Source organism: Tenrec ecaudatus, chromosome 13 (genome assembly GCF_050624435.1).
Source record: "Tenrec ecaudatus isolate mTenEca1 chromosome 13, mTenEca1.hap1, whole genome shotgun sequence".
In the NCBI taxonomy this organism is placed as follows: Eukaryota; Metazoa; Chordata; class Mammalia; order Afrosoricida; family Tenrecidae; genus Tenrec; species Tenrec ecaudatus.
This window is the reverse complement of record NC_134542.1, coordinates 114,118,708-114,136,593: the sequence shown is the minus strand read 5'-3', so window position 1 is coordinate 114,136,593 and position 17,886 is coordinate 114,118,708. Positions and strand designations below refer to the sequence as shown.

At 43.0% G+C, this 17,886-nt stretch overlaps 1 protein-coding gene across 2 annotated transcripts in view; it reads left to right on the top strand.

Annotated features, from left to right (window-relative positions):
* Nucleotides 1-17,886, top strand: part of THSD7B (thrombospondin type 1 domain containing 7B) — a 1,078,590-nt gene that overhangs the window by 362,510 nt on the left and 698,194 nt on the right. For both annotated transcript variants that reach the window (XM_075530023.1, XM_075530024.1), the window contains exon 3: nt 12,656-13,466. In XM_075530023.1, coding sequence (XP_075386138.1) covers nt 12,656-13,466 — 811 coding nt within the window. The remainder of the gene's footprint in view (nt 1-12,655; nt 13,467-17,886) is intronic.

Below are 17,886 nucleotides of genomic sequence, written 5' to 3'. Positions count from 1 at the left end.
TGCCATGGCATTAGGAAGTTTGTGAAGCACTGCCGTAGAAGATAAAGATCAGAAAAAAGACTTCAGGAACAATTCTAGGTCAACATAAAAAGAAAAACTTCTTGGCTGGTAGGCACCATTATGGAAAGACTGGCACAGTCAAGGGTTTCATTTGACTCAGATCCGCAGCCAATGCCCATGGAAACGGCAGCCAGGAAATCCTTTGGCATAGTGCATTGTGCACATCTGTGCTAAAGATCTCTTTAAAGTAGTGAAAAGCTAAGATGTCACGGCCATGGTATTTTCAGTCACCTCATATATATTTGAAAGCAAGACAATGGATAAGGGAGCTCAAAGGAGGCAGGATGTCTTTGAATTAAGGTGGGGGAGAAAAAGAATGAGTGTACTGTGCACTTCCAGATTGAAAGTCGGCCCTGGGTGAAGTCGTGCTAGGACGCCAGATTGAAAGTCGGCCCTGGGTGAAGTCGTGCTAGGACGCCAGATTGAAAGTCGGCCCTGGGTGAAGTCGTGCTAGGACGCCAGATTGAAAGTCGGCCCTGGGTGAAGTCGTGCTAGGACGCCAGATTGAAAGTCGGCCCTGGGTGAAGTCGTGCTAGGACGCCAGATTGAAAGTCGGCCCTGGGTGAAGTCGTGCTAGGACGCCAGATTGAAAGTCGGCCCTGGGTGAAGTCGTGCTAGGACGCCAGATTGAAAGTAGGCCCTGGGTGAAGTCGTGCTAGGACGCCTTGGAAAGGAGGGAGGCTAGACTTCTCCCATGCTTTGGACATTTCAGGAGCGGCCAGTCCACAAAGCAGGACCTCCTGCTTGGTAAAGCAGAGGGTCAGTGAAAAGAGCAACATCTACGACGAGATGGATGGGCACCTCGGCTGCAACAATGGGGTGAGATTTAGCAAGCACTGGGCGGATGGTGCAGGATAAGGCCGCATTTCTTTCTGTTTGACTAAAGAGAAACCAGGGTTGATCTGAGCGGGATTCAACTGGACAAGTGTTAGTGCTCTCAAAAGACGTACTTTGTGTCAGAATACTGTGCATTTTAAGAGTTTTGAGAGTTCCTTTTAGGATTTGGAATTATTTGAAAAAAAAATAAAAGAACCTCAAAGGAAAATATGGAAACCTTATTATCTTGTTAGATGTCTCAGTCTTGTTGGCGTTCGCTGATGAATAGTTGGAGGACGTTAGTAATCTGCTGTGTTGTCAAGCTCCTGGTAATGGATGTTTCAGTCACTACCGACTAATGGTTTGTAATTAAAAATGAAAAGTGAACAGTGGCAATTTTCTTTTCCATCTGAGGCATCTGCTAAAAGAAATGGATTTACAACACACTGTTAGGTCTCAAATTAAAACGCAGAACCTCGAATATTAGCAACAATGCCTATCTTTATGGGACCTCTAAATATTCTGACTATTTTCTTGTGGTCATTCTACATGGTCTCACTGTCTTGAAAAGTTTATTTTTACTTCTGTGAAAATTAACTTGTTTTCAGTACTTCTTAGGCTTTATTGCTAAAATTTTCTAACCATAATTATTGGAGTATTTTAGTACATAAATTTTCAAGCCGTAAATTTTGGAAAGAAAATAGATTCTTGTAAAAAGAGGAATTCATTTGTTTAATTATTTTAGCTTCTATAAAATTCACAGTGCTTTCCTTAATGAAATGTATTTTTACATTTGTAATGATATTTAAGGAACCTGCTTGTAGATGTTCTAGTTCGTATTTTATGGACTGAAGGGATATCCCTTAGCAGTGCCCGTATATCTAACCAGGCTTCGAAATACTAGCGGGAAAATATTCCATGATTTTAAATTGCAATTGTCCATGAACTTTTGGAAGCCTCTTGTTGTGAGAGGCACGAGTTCTCTGCGTGTTTCTCTCGGGCCTCTCCATGAGCCCTGCACCTGTGGGCTCAAACATCAGAAAGATTATTAAGCTGGTGCGGGCCTGTGCAGTGTTTCCTTCTGTTGTACGTGGGTCACCATGCGTCTGACTCCCGGCACCTCACAAACAACAACAGGACTCCTATGCGGTTGTTGTTGTCATTCGGTGCCATTGAGATGGTCTGACCCTTACGGATCCTGCTCACAACAGAACAAAACACTCACAGGTGCCATGCTGTTGTCACAGTTGTTCCTGTGCTGGAGACCATTGTTGCAGCCACACGGGGTCCGTCCACGCCCTTGACAACCTTCCTTTTTTTCGCAGTCCCTCTACTGATGAAGCATAATACACTTCTCTAGGGACCGCTCTTGCCCAACCAAACGTCCACATAAATAAGACAAAGTCTCATCGTCCCTCTATGGAGTCCTCTGGCTTCTTGTGAGACAAACGTATTTGTCCTTTTGGCAGTCTATGGCACTTTCAAGAGTCTTCCCTCACACCACGACACAAACACATCAATTCTTGCTTGGCTTTCCTTATTCGGTGTCCAAGTCTTACAGTTCTATGGGGCAGTTGAAAATAGCATGGCTGAGGTCAGGTGAACTTAGCATCTCTGCTTTTAAATGGTCTAGAGAGCTCTTGTGCAGCAGATCTACTCCATGCCACGTGTCTTTTGATCTCTGATTGCTGCTTCGAAGAACCCAGCAAAGCCAAAATCCTCGACAACTTCAACCTTTTCTCCAATAGTCATGCTGGCCCAGTTGTACGGATTTTGGCCTTCTTTACATTGAGTGGTAATTTGTGTGGAAGGCTTGAGTCTTGATCTTTATCCTTGATCTTGATCAGCAAGTACCTTGAGTCCTCCTGACTTTCAGCCAGCAAGGCCGTGGCATGTGCATTTCACAGGCTGTTAGTAAACGTTCCTCCAATCCTTATGCCACATACTTCTTCAGGTAGTCTAGCTTCGCTGTCTATTCGCTCAGCGTACAGATGGAATGCATATGGTGAGGGATCCAAACCTGACACACACCCTTTGATTTTAAATCATGGAGCACTCTCTTATTCAATTCACATCACTGTCTCTTGATCAATGTGCAAGTTCTGGATGAGCACAATGAAATGTTCTGGAATTCCCTTCTTCTCAAGGCTATCCACACTTTGTTATGATCGCGTAGTCAATAAATCACAAGCAAACATCTTTCTGGTATTTTCTGCTTCGAACCAAGATACATCAGACATCAGCAGTGATAGTCCTTGTTCTGAGCCCTCTTCTGAATATGGCCTGAGCCTCTGGCCGTTCCTGGTGCACTTACTGGTGCAACCCCTGTTGGGTGAGTCCCCAGCTGGTGGAGGTTATTGATCATCATAAGGCAGGCTTGCAGACAACTCTCTGGCATTACTCCTATCCACGTGCTGCTTCAGATACAATAAACTATAGAAACCCAAATGGTGGAGACTGTTAGTACTTTTTAGGACATAAGTAGCGATTGGCCTGAACCAGTAAGCCAGTTGCTGCCCAGTGACCCTGTGTGTACCTGAGTGGAACTGTAGTCGAAAGGGTTTTCCCTGACGGATGTTTTAAAAAACCAAACACACCTCAGGTTTTTCTATCAAGGCTCTTCGAGGTGGATCTGATCTACCAGGCTTTCACTGAGTCACCAAGTGCTTTATGATAACGTGTCACACAGGGACTCCAAGCAGCCTCGAAGGAGGCACACGCTGTCCTTTCCTCGTACAAATTGACATTAAAATTAGCGCACAGGTTCAGTAAGGGTTCTTTTGGTTGTGGCATATGTGGCAAGCATTTACCATTTCCACATCTTCACATGGGCAATCCAGTGACATGGAGGACAGGTATTATGTGTTCCACTAGACCTTTGTCTGCTCCAGCAGAAGCTTGCTCAGTGTCCTCTGAGCAATAACCTCCATTTCGTTTATTTCGATAGCCTCTACGCATCACTGCACACTTGCCTATGCAAGATATTCCATGGAAGTGGGTGCAGCAAATAGTTGTCCTTCGTATTTTAGTGTTTTTATTCATTTGGTATTTTTATTCATATTTCTTGGGTATGTCAAACCATAATCAAAACTCATTGCCATCAAGTCAATGTTAACTCATAGGGGACCACCTGAAGGTTTCCAAGATTATAGCTGTTTACCAGAGTAGAAAGTCCAGTATTTCTCCCATGGAGCTGCTGGTGGTTTTGAACCGCAGACCTTTAAGACTGTAGCCTAATACATTACCACCACGCTGCCTGCAAAGAAGTAGGCAGTTAATAAATGTTCCGTTAATGAATGAATACTCAGACGCCACCTGCTTTTATTCCTTGGGTGCTTAGGTGTATTTCAGAAAGTGGGATCTTTTAGCTAGTTCTCGGTTCTATAAGAAAGGAATTGATTTAATCCCCAGTCAGTGGAAAAGCTTTTTGAGAAATAAAAGTTCCTACATGAATTGTGAGCCATTTCTCGAAGATGAGCCATCTACAGGTGAGTTGGTGTTGTTTTACAAGTTTGTGGGATTTTTGGATCTCGAGGCCCAAGAGTGCATGAGAATAGTCATGATCCACAAAGCCTTTGTTGAAGATGCCAAAGCTCGGCGTCATCATTCATGCTATGGTTCTAACTGCTTCCCCACGTTCAAAATAAAACACTGTCCAGATAGTAAAAGCTACAATCGGCCAAACACAATTAAACAAACATCTCTCCCTCTTGTATGGACGGTATGAAATCAGAGTTGCTACTTCACAAAGAAACCAGAGCGGGCCCAAACCGTGCCGAGTGTGCTACTCTCTCAGTCCACCACAGTTTTCTTTTCCTGTCATTCGTTGTGTTGTGGGCATTTTAGTGACTACCCCACCACGCAGCAGGCTGTCGTAAATGGATGGTTTACAGTGCATGATGCATTCATCTACACTAATCCAGTTAGAGGGAACTCAATTAAGAGAATAAAATTTGCCAGCACTTTTCTGTTTCTAGGAGAATATTACATTATCTCTTCCACATATTTGCACTTCTTGCAAAACACGGGCAGAAAAAAAAGGGAGGGTAGGAATCACAATGGCTTGTATTTGAATATGAGCTGAAAGTTCATCAATTTTACTCGGCCAGGTTCAAAGATTTTACGTCTGTACCCCAAATGCAATATGTTCATGGAAACTGACGTGGCTTAAAATATTTACTGCTTTATTGGTTACTACCTGTGTTCCCCTGAAGCAGCCCTGGAAGTGCAGTGGTCAAGTGCTGAGCTGCCAACATAACCCGCCGTGCTCGAGAAAGATGGCCCGTGTGCTTCGTAAAGACTACAGCCTTAGAAGCCCTCCGGGGGCATTTATAATCCGTGTAATAGGCTTTTTCTCCCCTCTATTAGCATCACCCCCCCCAACAGTTTTCTTGGCATGTAGTCTACATATCATACAATTCACCAGTTCAAATGTTCAATCATATCAAGGAGACGTGTGTAATCATTACCACATCAATTGCAGAGCGCCACCCCTCCACGGTTAAATCACCTTTAAAATGAGTTCTGCAAACACAATCCATTCTAGTTCTCCTGTTCCCTCCCCCCTCCATTATTTATCCCCTGAAATCCCCTTTCCCTCCTTACCTCCCCACCCGCCCTTTATTCTCTATATGAGTCAGGATTGACTCAATGGTAGTGGTTTGGGATTTGTGTTCATCTCAGAGAAAATATAGGATGTGAAAGATAAAGTTTTTATAGAATGTCGTCCTGGCTAAATAAAGCCAGAGAAAGATAAAACTGCCTGCTCGTCTAAAGATTTATACTCTCAGACCTCCTGTATGGTTAGGCATTGGCTGCCAACCACAAAGTCAGTAGCTCAGTTCTCCAGGGTTGCTACGAGTCAGAATTGACGGAGCAGCAATTGATATGAATCAGAATCAACTATATGTCAGTGGGCTTTTCAGTTTGTTATTTTGGTTCAGTAAACAAATACAGAACAGGTCTCTCCATTATCTGACTCAACTATCTTCTGAGCATACATTGCCATGTGTTTCATCTTAGAGCCATTTTTTATTTTAAACTTGGTGTATATTTTCCTATTAGCCACAACAAAACAAAACGGCACCTACTATTATCCAGGCCATTATAAGGCAGAGTGGCTCTGTATAAGGTTTGCCTGGCTGTATGTCTTTAAAGGGTGCCTATAGCCTCATCTTTTTCCCTGCAGAGCAGCTGGAGTGTTTGAACTCTCCACCTTGAGGTTAGCAGTCAGATTCTTACAGAACAATGCTACCAGGGCTCCCTTTAAGACACAAAATGATTGGCATTTGAAAACATGCTCTTAAGGTCTATTAGGCAATTTATCTCTGATATACATTCCGAATTTGTTTGATCTAGGTAGTTTATTTAACTGTTCAAATTTTAACCCATGCCTTTTATTTCTATACTTGGAAAAAGAATGATGGATTTCTCAAACTGCAGGTTACATTTTACCTCAATATTCATGTATTTTGAAATGGTAAAACCCCTCCGGGCTGTGATTTTCATATGTGTGTGTTTAAAGTTCATAGTCAAATACAATTGAATAAATCATGAAACACATTTTCTCTCCCTGCCTGAGAAATGCAAATTGTTATAGGTCAATTGCTGAAAGGTCTTGTCTCCATCTCGTACGTCTTGTTTGCAATTTGCTTTTCATTTATTTCAAGGATACACAATTCACTTTGCATTTGCTTGTTATTTACATGTTTTGTTTTCCCAGTTGCTCCAAAGTTCACTTTCATATAAAAAGGAATTATTCTCACTTGACTCTCCCTTCCTAGATGTGGCTGCTAGGTGTTGTGTAGTTGACTCTGACTCATGGCAATCTTACATATAACAGAATAAAGTATTACCTTGTCTGTGTGTCATCTCCATATCTTCCAATCTAGGGAGCTTATCATCCAGCAGGACATTAGAGACAACATTCTGCTGTGACCCATAAGGATTTTATTGGCTAATTTTTGGAAATACATTGCCAGGCTTGCCTTCCTAATCTGTCTTTACCTGGAAGCTCTGCTGAAATCTTTCTTCCGTGGATGATGCTGCAGATTTAGAAATCTCACTCCACGTAAGCCATCACAATAGCACTAACTGACATGGAAGAATGGGGTGGACCAAGATCCCCTATGCTTATAGGTCTGCATGTGTTTTGTTGACTAAGAACCACTATATCAAATTTCCAGGGTGAGCTGGGGGAAAGTATTGTTCCCAGACCACTTTGACTACTTCTCTGCTCTTCTTCCAAGGCATTCTGTTTGTTGCGAGATGCCATCGAGTCAGTTCTGATTTATAGTGATTTCATGCACAGCAGAGTGAAACACTGGCCGGTCCTGATCTACTCTCCCATTTTTTGTTAAATTTGAGCCCATTGTTGCAGCCAATTTATCAATTCATGTCATCAATTCATTGAGGGACTTGTATTTTGTTTGCCTGGTTTTTTTTTCTACGTTACCAAGCATGATTCCTCTCCAGGGACTACTCTCTCCTGATAACTTATCCAGGACAATCTTCCCACCATCCACTCAGGATTATTCTGGCTTTACTTATTACTAGATAGATTTTTTTGTCAGTTTTCTTCCCCAGAATCATATTAAAATGCATCTTTTCTTCTTCAGTCTTCCTTATTCGATATCCAACTTTCATATATATATATGACAGCATTAAAAATACCCTGGTTTGGGTCAGGAACATCTTAGGCCTCAAAGTGACCCCTGGCTTTTCAACATTTTAAAGCGTTCTTGTAAACAGGGTTAGCTGGTGCAACACATTGCTCAGTCTCTTGCCTGCGCCTCCCAGGGGCATTGATTGCGCATCCAAGCATGAGGAAACCTTGGATAATTCCAGACTTTTCTCCATTTATCATGATGCTGCTACCTATTGGTCCAGTTGTGAGGATTTTGGTTTTCGGTCTGATGAGTTTCAATTCATTTTGAATACTGTAGTCCTTGACTTTCATCCACAAGCATTTAAAAAGTTCTCCTCACTTTCAGCAAGCAAGGTTTTGTTGTCTGCGTGACACGGGCTGTTAATAAACTTGTCTCCAATCTTGATGCCAAGCTCTTTTTTCATAGAATCCAACTTCTCCGATTACCTGCTGAGCATCCACATTGAGCATGTATGGTACAGGGACACCACCTGATGCATAGCTGTGCTGATTTTCACCCATGCAGTTTGGCCTTGTTTTGTTCGAAGGACGGCCTCTTGGTTAATGCACACGTTACATGTGAGCGCAATTAAATTTTTTGGAATTCCTAATCTTCTCAATGCCATCCATTGTTTCTTATGATCTGAACACTCACATACCCTTGCATAGCCAATAAAACACAAGTGAACACTTTTTCCCCATTCCATGTCCTCTTCTGAATCCAGTTTCAATTCCTGGCAGTTCCCTGTCAATGCGTCACTGCCACATTGCTGACTGATATTCAGGAAAGCTTTTCTTGAATGCGGTATCATTGTATCTTGATTGTGTGTTTGATCAATTTTAGACGGAAGAAATTGATAGTGTAGTCATCCCTATTTTTAGTGGTTGGTGTGTGAATTTGAATAATAGTTGTATTAACTGGATTTCCTTGTATGTATATAGATAGCCTATCACAGCATTGTACTTCAAGCTGAATCCGGAAATGTTCTTTTTGATGATGAATAGGCTAATACTCTGAATTTGTCATTTCCTACAATAGTAAGACATATGATTGTCTGATTCAAAATCGCCAGTATAATCTTTTTCAGCCGACTAATGTATAGGGTATTGATCTTTATGCAGTTCATTTACTTTTTGATGACTTCTAGTTCTCCTAAATCCATTGTTTGTACATTCCACCTTTTAATTAGTAGATGTTTGCAGCTGTTTCTTCTGATTTTGAATTATGCCGCATCAGCAAATAAAAGTCCCAAAGGCTTTATTCCATCCAAGACATTCCGGTGGACTTTTCGTTGACTACTTCTAGAATGTACCTTTTCCTCCCTTGTGTTTTGAGTGCCTTGCCTGAACTGAAGAGCTCATTGTCTGGCACTGTGTCTGGCCGTGTCTCGTTCCTATTCATGAGGTTTTCAATGGCAAATCATTCAGAAGTGGACAGCCCGTTCCTTCTCTGTAGTCTGTTCTTTGTCTTAAAGTTCTACTGAAACCTGTTCACCTCCGGTGACCCTGCTGGTATTTGAAATACTGGTGACAAAGCAGTCTCATAGCAACACACAGTTGCCCACAGAATGACAAGGTGACAGGTAGTGGTCCAAAAGGATAGTCGTCAACAAATAGGATACATCATGGCTAAGAAAGGAAGCGATGTTTATCTTGTGATATTAAAACCACACATATCAATATAGAGACCATGGAGAAATACTTAAAACACACACAGCCACACAGCACTTTTGGAAGAAGACACACCTGGGCTCTAACTTTAGTCTACCGTGTTCTGGTTGTTATCTTACGTGCTTTTTAAAGTTCTCTGAGTCCTCCTTTCCCCATTTAACAAAATGAGCGCAGGAACCCTCCCTCTGAGGCGTGCGTCCCATCAAGGCACTTGCCCCCCTCCCCCGGTGGTACGCCGAAACAGGGAGAAGCTTACGTTCACAGAAGCCTAAGGATAGTGTAAGTACTTTTCTCATCATGGCTGATTTCAAATTATGAATGAATGATGAGCTGGCACATTTTGAGAATACTTAACCATCTTCGGCCATATTCAGCACTCCACTGCCAGCCTTCAACGAAGGGTCGTAATTGCGTCACAATAGCTGCACATTGCCTCCCACTGATCCAGGGCTGGTTCTTTGCTGTTTGGTAAAATTCCACATACATGGAGGATATGAAAGCTAAGGGAAGAATGATAATTCACAAAGCTTAAAATATTAATGATTTAAAATGACAAACATGTTACAGTGCTATATTTTGAAAATAAGCAGGGCTTTTTTAATAATAAGGAAACAATGCTTTTTGAAGAAAATGTGTAAGTCAATTTATTTAGACGTAGGAAATAGAGTCACTTGGTAAGATGTTTTGGGTGAATTAAATTTAATATAAATCTTCCACAATTGATTAGATATCACTTCTTTACTTTTCTGATAATACTTTCTTGAATCTACATGACAACTATTACATGGGCAATTTGGGTGCATTCAAAACAAAATAAAGATAAACAGATGGGAGTTATTTATGACTGGTTTTCGATTTTTCAGAATTGTTGCAATTGTTTACTTTATTGCAAAACCTCTTTACTGCACGATCATGGTCATTTTTCTGGTAAGAGTACAATTTTGCATGTCTGACATGGGGGGGGGGTAATGGATAGAATATTTAAACAGAAACTTCCCAGACCACTTAGACGTACGGAGACTGAAAATAACTTTGAAGTCTCAGGAAGCAACTGGATTTGCGGAATTAAACATGGGGAGTGCTCTAGAAGCAAATCCCCGGGGCTGAGGACCGTGAATTTAATCAGCTGGTGTGGGGGCATCATTGCCCTGGGCGGCTGCTGCACTGTGAGCCGTCAGGGCTGGAAGGACCCTCGTGGGAGGCATGTGGGCAACTGAAGGGTGCTTGGTAACTAACAGCCTTAGTGGGTATGGGCTGAAAGGGGGCTTTGACACTGTCTATGTTCATCTCTTTCACAAAGTTACGGGAGTCATTAACACTGTAGTCTAACCCACTGTTGCCATGAATTGTGGTAGTTGTCAGCTGCCATCAAGTCACCACGGACCCGACCCATGGAGACCCTGTGCACAATGACAAGAAATGCTAGCGAGTCTTGCACCATCCCCGTGACCCGCGTGGAGTGGACTGTTCTCATCCATAGGATTTTCACTGGCAGATCTTCAGAAGAAGACTTGTTTCCTCTTAAGTCTAGGAACGTCGCCTTAAGCTGTTCGGCATCACAGCAAGACCAGTCTTCACTGACAGATGGTGGCAGCTGCCCGTGAGGTGCTCTGGCCAAGAACAGAACCCAGGTCTCTTGTATGGCAGGCTTGAATTCTACCAGGGCACTGGATTTAAAGGTTCAGAACAGACTCCCATCTGAGGATGTGGCCCAAATGCAAGCAGCTGCCTCCTGGAGGATGCAAAGGTGCAGGCCCACGCCTCTTACTCCTAATGCAGTAGATGCACATCAAAATGCACTCCATGAGGCAGTTTAAAAACATTCGGAGTGTGTGATTGGATTAGACTTGAGGAAAATAAAATGAGAGAGAATGCACTTTCATTTTCTGACTGTGTCAATCAAAACTATATCCAGGTGTGTTACTGTCCTGATTCCAGGCAAAGGTCACATGGTTACCCTGATAAGACTTTTTACAGCGCCCAACTATTTTTGCTACTGCCACAGAGCGTGAAAAGACCTGTGACTGGCCTTCTGGTTAAATCAGCTGACACGTCTATAGATGGATGCCAAAGTATCATAAATATCCATGGACAGTTTGCTTGTCTGTCCATTTACTGGACTCTTTCCCATAAATATGAATTAATTCTTTTAAGACAGGACATTTCAAGGATGCTCCAGGCCAATTTTCACAGGCAATTCCGTGCTACTTCCTCCTTTACTGCCAGTGTTAGATTATCCGATCAGTCAGCTTCCTTGTGCCTAATAGCAGGTCAAACATGGGCTTCATAGTGCTTACTTATTAATATGCAAAGATACAAGGTAGACCCATGCTAACCTTGCTTATTTGGGTAATCTGCCCCTGTTTGCTGCTTTTCTTTGCATCAAAATATTAAAAATTATAAATACTGTATATACTCGAGTATAAGGAGACCTGAATATCAGCCAAGTCACCTAATTTCACCACAAAAACTGCATTTAAAAAGTGCTGAAAACCTCGGTTTATATACGAGTCTATATGGTAATTGGACAACCTAGGACAGTTATTTAGAAAGTGAAAACCAAGTTACGATAGTTGGGCATGTTATTTTGGAAACTTAGAGGGAATTCCTGGGATATAAGCCAGCTCCCTTCTGAAGCGCATATTCAGGTTAAATGTGTGGATCGTCTGAACAATGCACGTAGTTCTTTAGGCCATGAGTCTGAATAGCGTCCATTGCCTGGGTTTGGTTGTGTGTTTGATGCGAGAATGGATTTAGAACATTTTCAGTTCGTTTTTAAATGAGGTAAGCGCAGCACCAGAGATGGGATTGTGAGAAAGAGTTTGTTGTGGGTGGGGGAGGTTCCCTCATTTCAAAATAAGGGCAAATGTCCTAGGAGTGCAAGTCATATGCTGTTACCCAGAGGCCTCATCCTCTTTTCTGCACAGTTTAGAATTAAGAGCTGAAGGGTTGGCGATAAGAGAAATCCTACTTTATTAAAACCTGGGATTTAGAGCTTTTCTTTTGATGAAACACTGCCGTAACTATAGAATATTAATTTTGAATTTGATATATAGGCGTTGGCACCCAATAATCATAATGAAACGCACCACTCAATCAATGTGTGTTATATACCCAATCCACTTTGTAACACTGATCCTCTCAGCAATTCTACTAGGCACCACTTTCAATATCTCTTATCTGATATCGGGCGTGGAAGGCAGGCTTAGGAAGCCGACATAATTTGTGCAAGGGGAAACTGCTGGTAAGAGATTGAGCCCAGGTTTCAACAAAGGCATATGCATTCGGTGTCCACATTCTTAAACGCTGAATTATACTTGGCATTGTCTCCACTGACCTCCACTTCTTCATTTCCCACTGGTTCTGTGTGTTTGCAGAGCGAGTCTCTGGACGCTCGTGTCTCCCCAGGATTGTCGCCTGTCAAGGGCCAGTCACTGACACCCCTTGTTTTCCTGCCTCTAGGCCCCTGGGGAAGGTGCACCGGAGCCTGCGGGCCTGCAGGAGTCCAGAGTCGCGCCGTGTGGTGTTTCCACGTGGAAGGGTGGACAAGCCACCCGTCGAGCTGTGATGAAAGCCACCAACCCGCCCAGGAACGAAGCTGTTTCCGAGTCTGCGACTGGCACCGTGACCTCTTCCAGTGGGAGGTTTCCGAGTGGCAGCGCTGCGTGCTGGCGCCTTATGCCATCGGGGAGGGCACCCCTCGGGCTGCCCAGTGTGTGACCGCGCAGCACGGGCTGCAGCGCAGGAGCGTGCGCTGCGTGCAGACCCTGAACAGAACCGCGGTTGCGGACGGTATTTGTGAGCACTTTGCCCACCAGCCTCCCACGGAGCAGGCCTGCCTGATCCCGTGCCCCCGGGACTGTGTGGTTTCTGAGTTCTCCGCGTGGTCCCCGTGCCACGCAGGGTGTGGGCAGCAGCTGCAGCACCGGACTCGAGCGGCCCTCGCGCCCCCGCTCTTCGGGGGCCTCCCGTGTCCGAACTTGACCGAGTCACGGGCCTGCGAGACTCCCGGCTCCTGCCCGCGCGGGGAAGAGGACTATACATTCTGGCTTAAGGTTGGTCCGTGGAGTCAATGCAGTCTGCCTCATTTTAAGGAATTTAACCTAAGCGCAAGAACTGGTTTGGATTTTACCTCTGACCCAAAGGAGCGAGTCGCCTTTCGACATCCAAGTTACAAGCCCCATCACCATTCTAAGCCATGGGACTTAGAGATAGGTTATCAGACCCGGCAAATTTGGTGTACCAGAAGTGATGGGAGACATGCTATGTTAAGGTAGGTGTCATTCATTGTCTGCCTGTGTTCACCTAAATTTATACAAAACAAAATAAACAGAGACTTCGTTATGATTTTCTATAGAGGGAAACTTTAATAAAATTTCTATCTTGGGTTTTGCTTTTAATTTAAATGAGGCCTTTTTTATAAGTCTTCTAACAAGGCCATGCTCTGCATATTCGTGTGTAATTAACAGTGCAATTAAAGAAGGTATGTCATGTATTTCCAAATATTTATCAAGACACAACCAGTAAAAATAAAAAACAAAGCAAAAGAAACAGGTCATTGCTGTAGTAATAGATGACCCAGTGCTTACATCATTTATTTATTTTCCCCCCAGGGCTTCAGCATTCTGATCCAAATTCAAGAAGACGATTCTGTAAATATCTCCTACTTCTTTGAACAAATATTTATTTTTCATTAAAACATTTTTTGTTGTTGTCATCCCTCTGAGAGTTCTTTATGCCTGGGTTTTCTGTTTCCTGTCGTAGTGTTGTGCCCACACATGACCTTGTGGGGCTTTTGCTTTGCCTTCATAAGAAAGCACGCACTCTCATTAGAATCACATGCCTTTAGAGAGAGTAGATTAAGTCTTTTGAAAGCAGTGGTTTAAATTTCAGAATGATTCGGGCTGTTTGACCTTACGCTGTGAAATATCACAATACAAGCTCAAAGAAACTGTTGAACATATGCATTTCATTTTCCCTTCAAGATGTGAAAGAAAAGCATTGTTCTCTTACCGATTTTCTTTACAATTAAGATGCCTATCAACAGTACTTGAACTACGGGATTAACTGTGATCCTCAGTTTTTCACGGAGATCCAGAGATAATTGGCAGGGGTTCAAAAATCCATCTTGTTGAGGGCCTTCCTCTTTTCACCACTCCTGCATTTTATCAAATGCAATGCCTTTCTCCAAGGACTGGTCTCTTCTGAAAATGTCCAAAGAATGTAAGACAAAGTCTTGCTGGCCCTGCCTCTAAGCAGTGCTCTGACCTTACATCGTCCAACACACATCAGTTTTGTTCTTCAGCACTTTGTGCTACTGTCAATATTTTTCTCCAGCACCACAGTTCCAATGCACGGATTCTCACACAGTCTTCTTTATTCAGTGTCCAACTTTAACATGCATATAATGGAGACTATCAGGGTTTCGATCAGGTGCACCTTAATCTTGAAAGTAACGTCTTGGCTTTTCAATAATACTCTAAACAGATCTTGTGCAGCAGATTTACCCAATGTGATATTCCTTTTGATCTCTTGACTGCTGCTTCCGTAAGCATTGATTGTGGATTCAAGTAAGACAAAATCCTTGACAACTTCAACCTTTTCTACATTTATCATGCTGTTACTTATTGATCCAGTTGTGAGGATTTCTGTCTTCCTTGCATTGAGTTGTAATCCATACTGAAGGCTGCAATCCTTGATCTTCCTTAGCAGGGGCTTCAATTCTCTTCCCTTTCAATAAGCAAGCTTATGCCATGCGCATACCACAAGTTGTTGATAAGCTTTCCTCCAATCTTGACGCGGCACTCTTCTTCGCAGACTCCAGCTTCTCTGGTGATTTGTTCAGCATGTAGGTTGAACAAGCAAGGTGAGAGGCTACACCGGCTGCCACACACTATCTGGGTTGAAACCATGCACTATTCCATTGTTCTGTTCACACAACTGCCCGTTGATGACCCATGTACAGGTTCTGAATGAAGTGTTCTGGAATGTCCCTTTTCCTCAAGATTATCCACAGTTCATTATGGTCCACACAGTCAAATGCCTTTGCGTTGTCAGTGAAACACAAGCAAACATCTTTCTGGTATTCTCTGCTTTGAGCCAAGCCCCATCTGACATCAACAATGATATCTCTTGTTCCATGTCCTCTTCTGAATCTGGCCTGAACTAGTGGCAGTTCCCTGTCAATGTGCTGTTGCCAGCTGACTGCCTACAGGTGGAAAAATAGATAAACCAGCTTTAGTACATGCACATTGTGGACCTATGCTTTGCAGTGTGAAAGAATAATGATGAATATATGAAGTACCTGATGCCACCGATGGAATTAGAGGACATTATGCGGAGTAAAATCAACCAGTCACCAAAGGACAGATAGTGTATGCTAGCACATTTATTTAAAATATTTTAGAAAGTCAAGAAGCATGAAAAGAAGCAGACCTTGATGCCTACCAAGGGGGCCGGGCGGGGGAGGGAGAGAAAGGAGAGTGTAGGCTAGAATGGAGACTGGGGTTAACATGGTCAACATAAGGAAAGATCAGATCCAACATGATGGAGAAAGATAAACTGATGGGAGCAGGGCAGACTGTGTGTAACCGTGTGTATGTGCGCGTGTGCGCTCGCACATGTGTGGACACTATATTGTTAAATAGAACATGATGCACTTCTCTGAAAAATGATAGAGGTTAAACAGGAAAATGAGAAAGCCTCATCTAATTAACAATAAACGTTTTAGCACATGTGGGTCCCTTCTATTCTGTAGTAACAACTACCCCAGAATGTGGTTCTATTTTGATGGTGGTTGTGAGATGAAAGAACAGGAAGGGCCTGGTTGTTTTGTTAGATAATGACAGTGGTCATTTTCTGCTTCCATCTAGGACATCATCAAGCTTTAATTAATGCCCTTAACTAGCTTTGTCACTGATAACTGCTGCTTTTGACATCACCTGGGACAATTTCCCCTTCATAGTTAGAATCACAAAGTGGCAGATTGTTGTATTATTCTTGAAAAAAAGAATTTGTGTGTGTGAACTGAGCAGAGCATAAGTTTTACATTCAACAAGGAATTCTCACACATCGTGTGAGTTTAGTTGGTTTTTGTGCCAACCTGGCCGATAAATACATGGGATTAAGTGAAGGACGGAGGGATCAATGGCTTGGTGAACTTCACCTTTCGAGTTCTCTAAACTCTTGCTTTGTGATGGTTGGACCAGGGTGCAGCTGCCTTAGCCAGTTCCCTGCTTCAGCTTGCAAGGCTCACTTCCTGCAAGACATCCCCAAGGAGAAGCCACATGAACCTACCTTGATGCAGCCCTGGATGCTGGAGCAGCCGTGTGGAGATCCCTGGCAGCGCTGAGATGCTTACACATTCACTGACTCGACTTTCTTCCTGTAGTCAGCATCATTGCATCTGTTTTGTGAGATGGAGGAGGACTTTGTGGATTGGTGTTGGACATATGGGTTAATGTTGCACTTGTGGGCTTGGGCAGCACTGGGTTGGGATGTTTTCTTGATGCACACTTAACCTTTATATAAACTCTCTCTTATTCATGAGTTTCTGTGGATTTGTTTCTCTAAAGTACCCAGACTAATATATTATGCTACCTGGGGAGTGGGGTACTGGAGAAACAAATCATAAAATGGAGAGCAGATGTTTGTTTGACTTCTCCCTCATGGAAGTTTTTTTTTGTCTAGTCAGAGATCAGATAAAGCCACATTTTACTTGGTTGTTTTCTGGGAAATACGGGAAGTTGGAAAACAGAAAGTTTGTAAGCTCACTTGCTTTCAGCCATGAAAATTTGATCTTTAGATGGGTTTAGGCCATGCCTGCAAAGAAACTTTAAAAAGATATGCCCCACCCAGTGCTTTGGAGTACTCAGGAACCAGTGGTCTTTGTCAGAAGCTGGAAAAAATCTGGAACTATGCAGAAAACTCCCCTCTAGGACTGAATGTTAAAGGGAGCCTGTGAGCAAACTGAAATGCTTGTGGGTGATCACCTGGATCTACTTGTTGAGTGGAAGTGGGAGAAATGCAGCAATAAAGAGACGGGCTGAGTTTGGCCACTGACACCTGTGGACTTGGTTTACAGGAGAAAAAAGGAGAAGATGAGAGTGAATTGACTGCTGCAAGGTTTATGACCTAGCACAAGGGGCTAGGCTTGTTGAGTATTGGTGAGAGCCATAGTCTAAAGGCAAGGCGACCAATGGGCACCCTGTGAGAGGCTGAATGAATCAGCCCACATTGAGTTGACCAGAACCCGACCAGCTGGAGATTTTTGAGCCTGTGAACTGGTGCATATTGTTGCTGACTTTATGGATGGCCTGTCTGGATCTGACTTTGCTTAGGGATGCAGACTTCACAAGGTTCCAAAAGGAATGAAGACTCTTCATGTCAAAAAATATGATCGTCTTCTCAGAGAACTGGGTTGATGTAAGTGTGCAGTATATAAATTGGATATTCAAAATTGTGGGTGATAAAGGCATCAAGTGTTTGGCTAACAAACTTTCATAGGTGGGGGAAAAATTCACAGGGCTATAGGGTTGAGGTGTAGGTGTTACTTAGTTGCAATTGTGACGTTAACAAAGAATTGTGTACACGTGCCAGGTTGGCAAGGGGTGGATTGAGTTAGTTTGTGCCAATCTAGCTGATAAACACATGGGATTAATTGAAGGGCAGAGGGATAAATGCCTTGGTGAGCC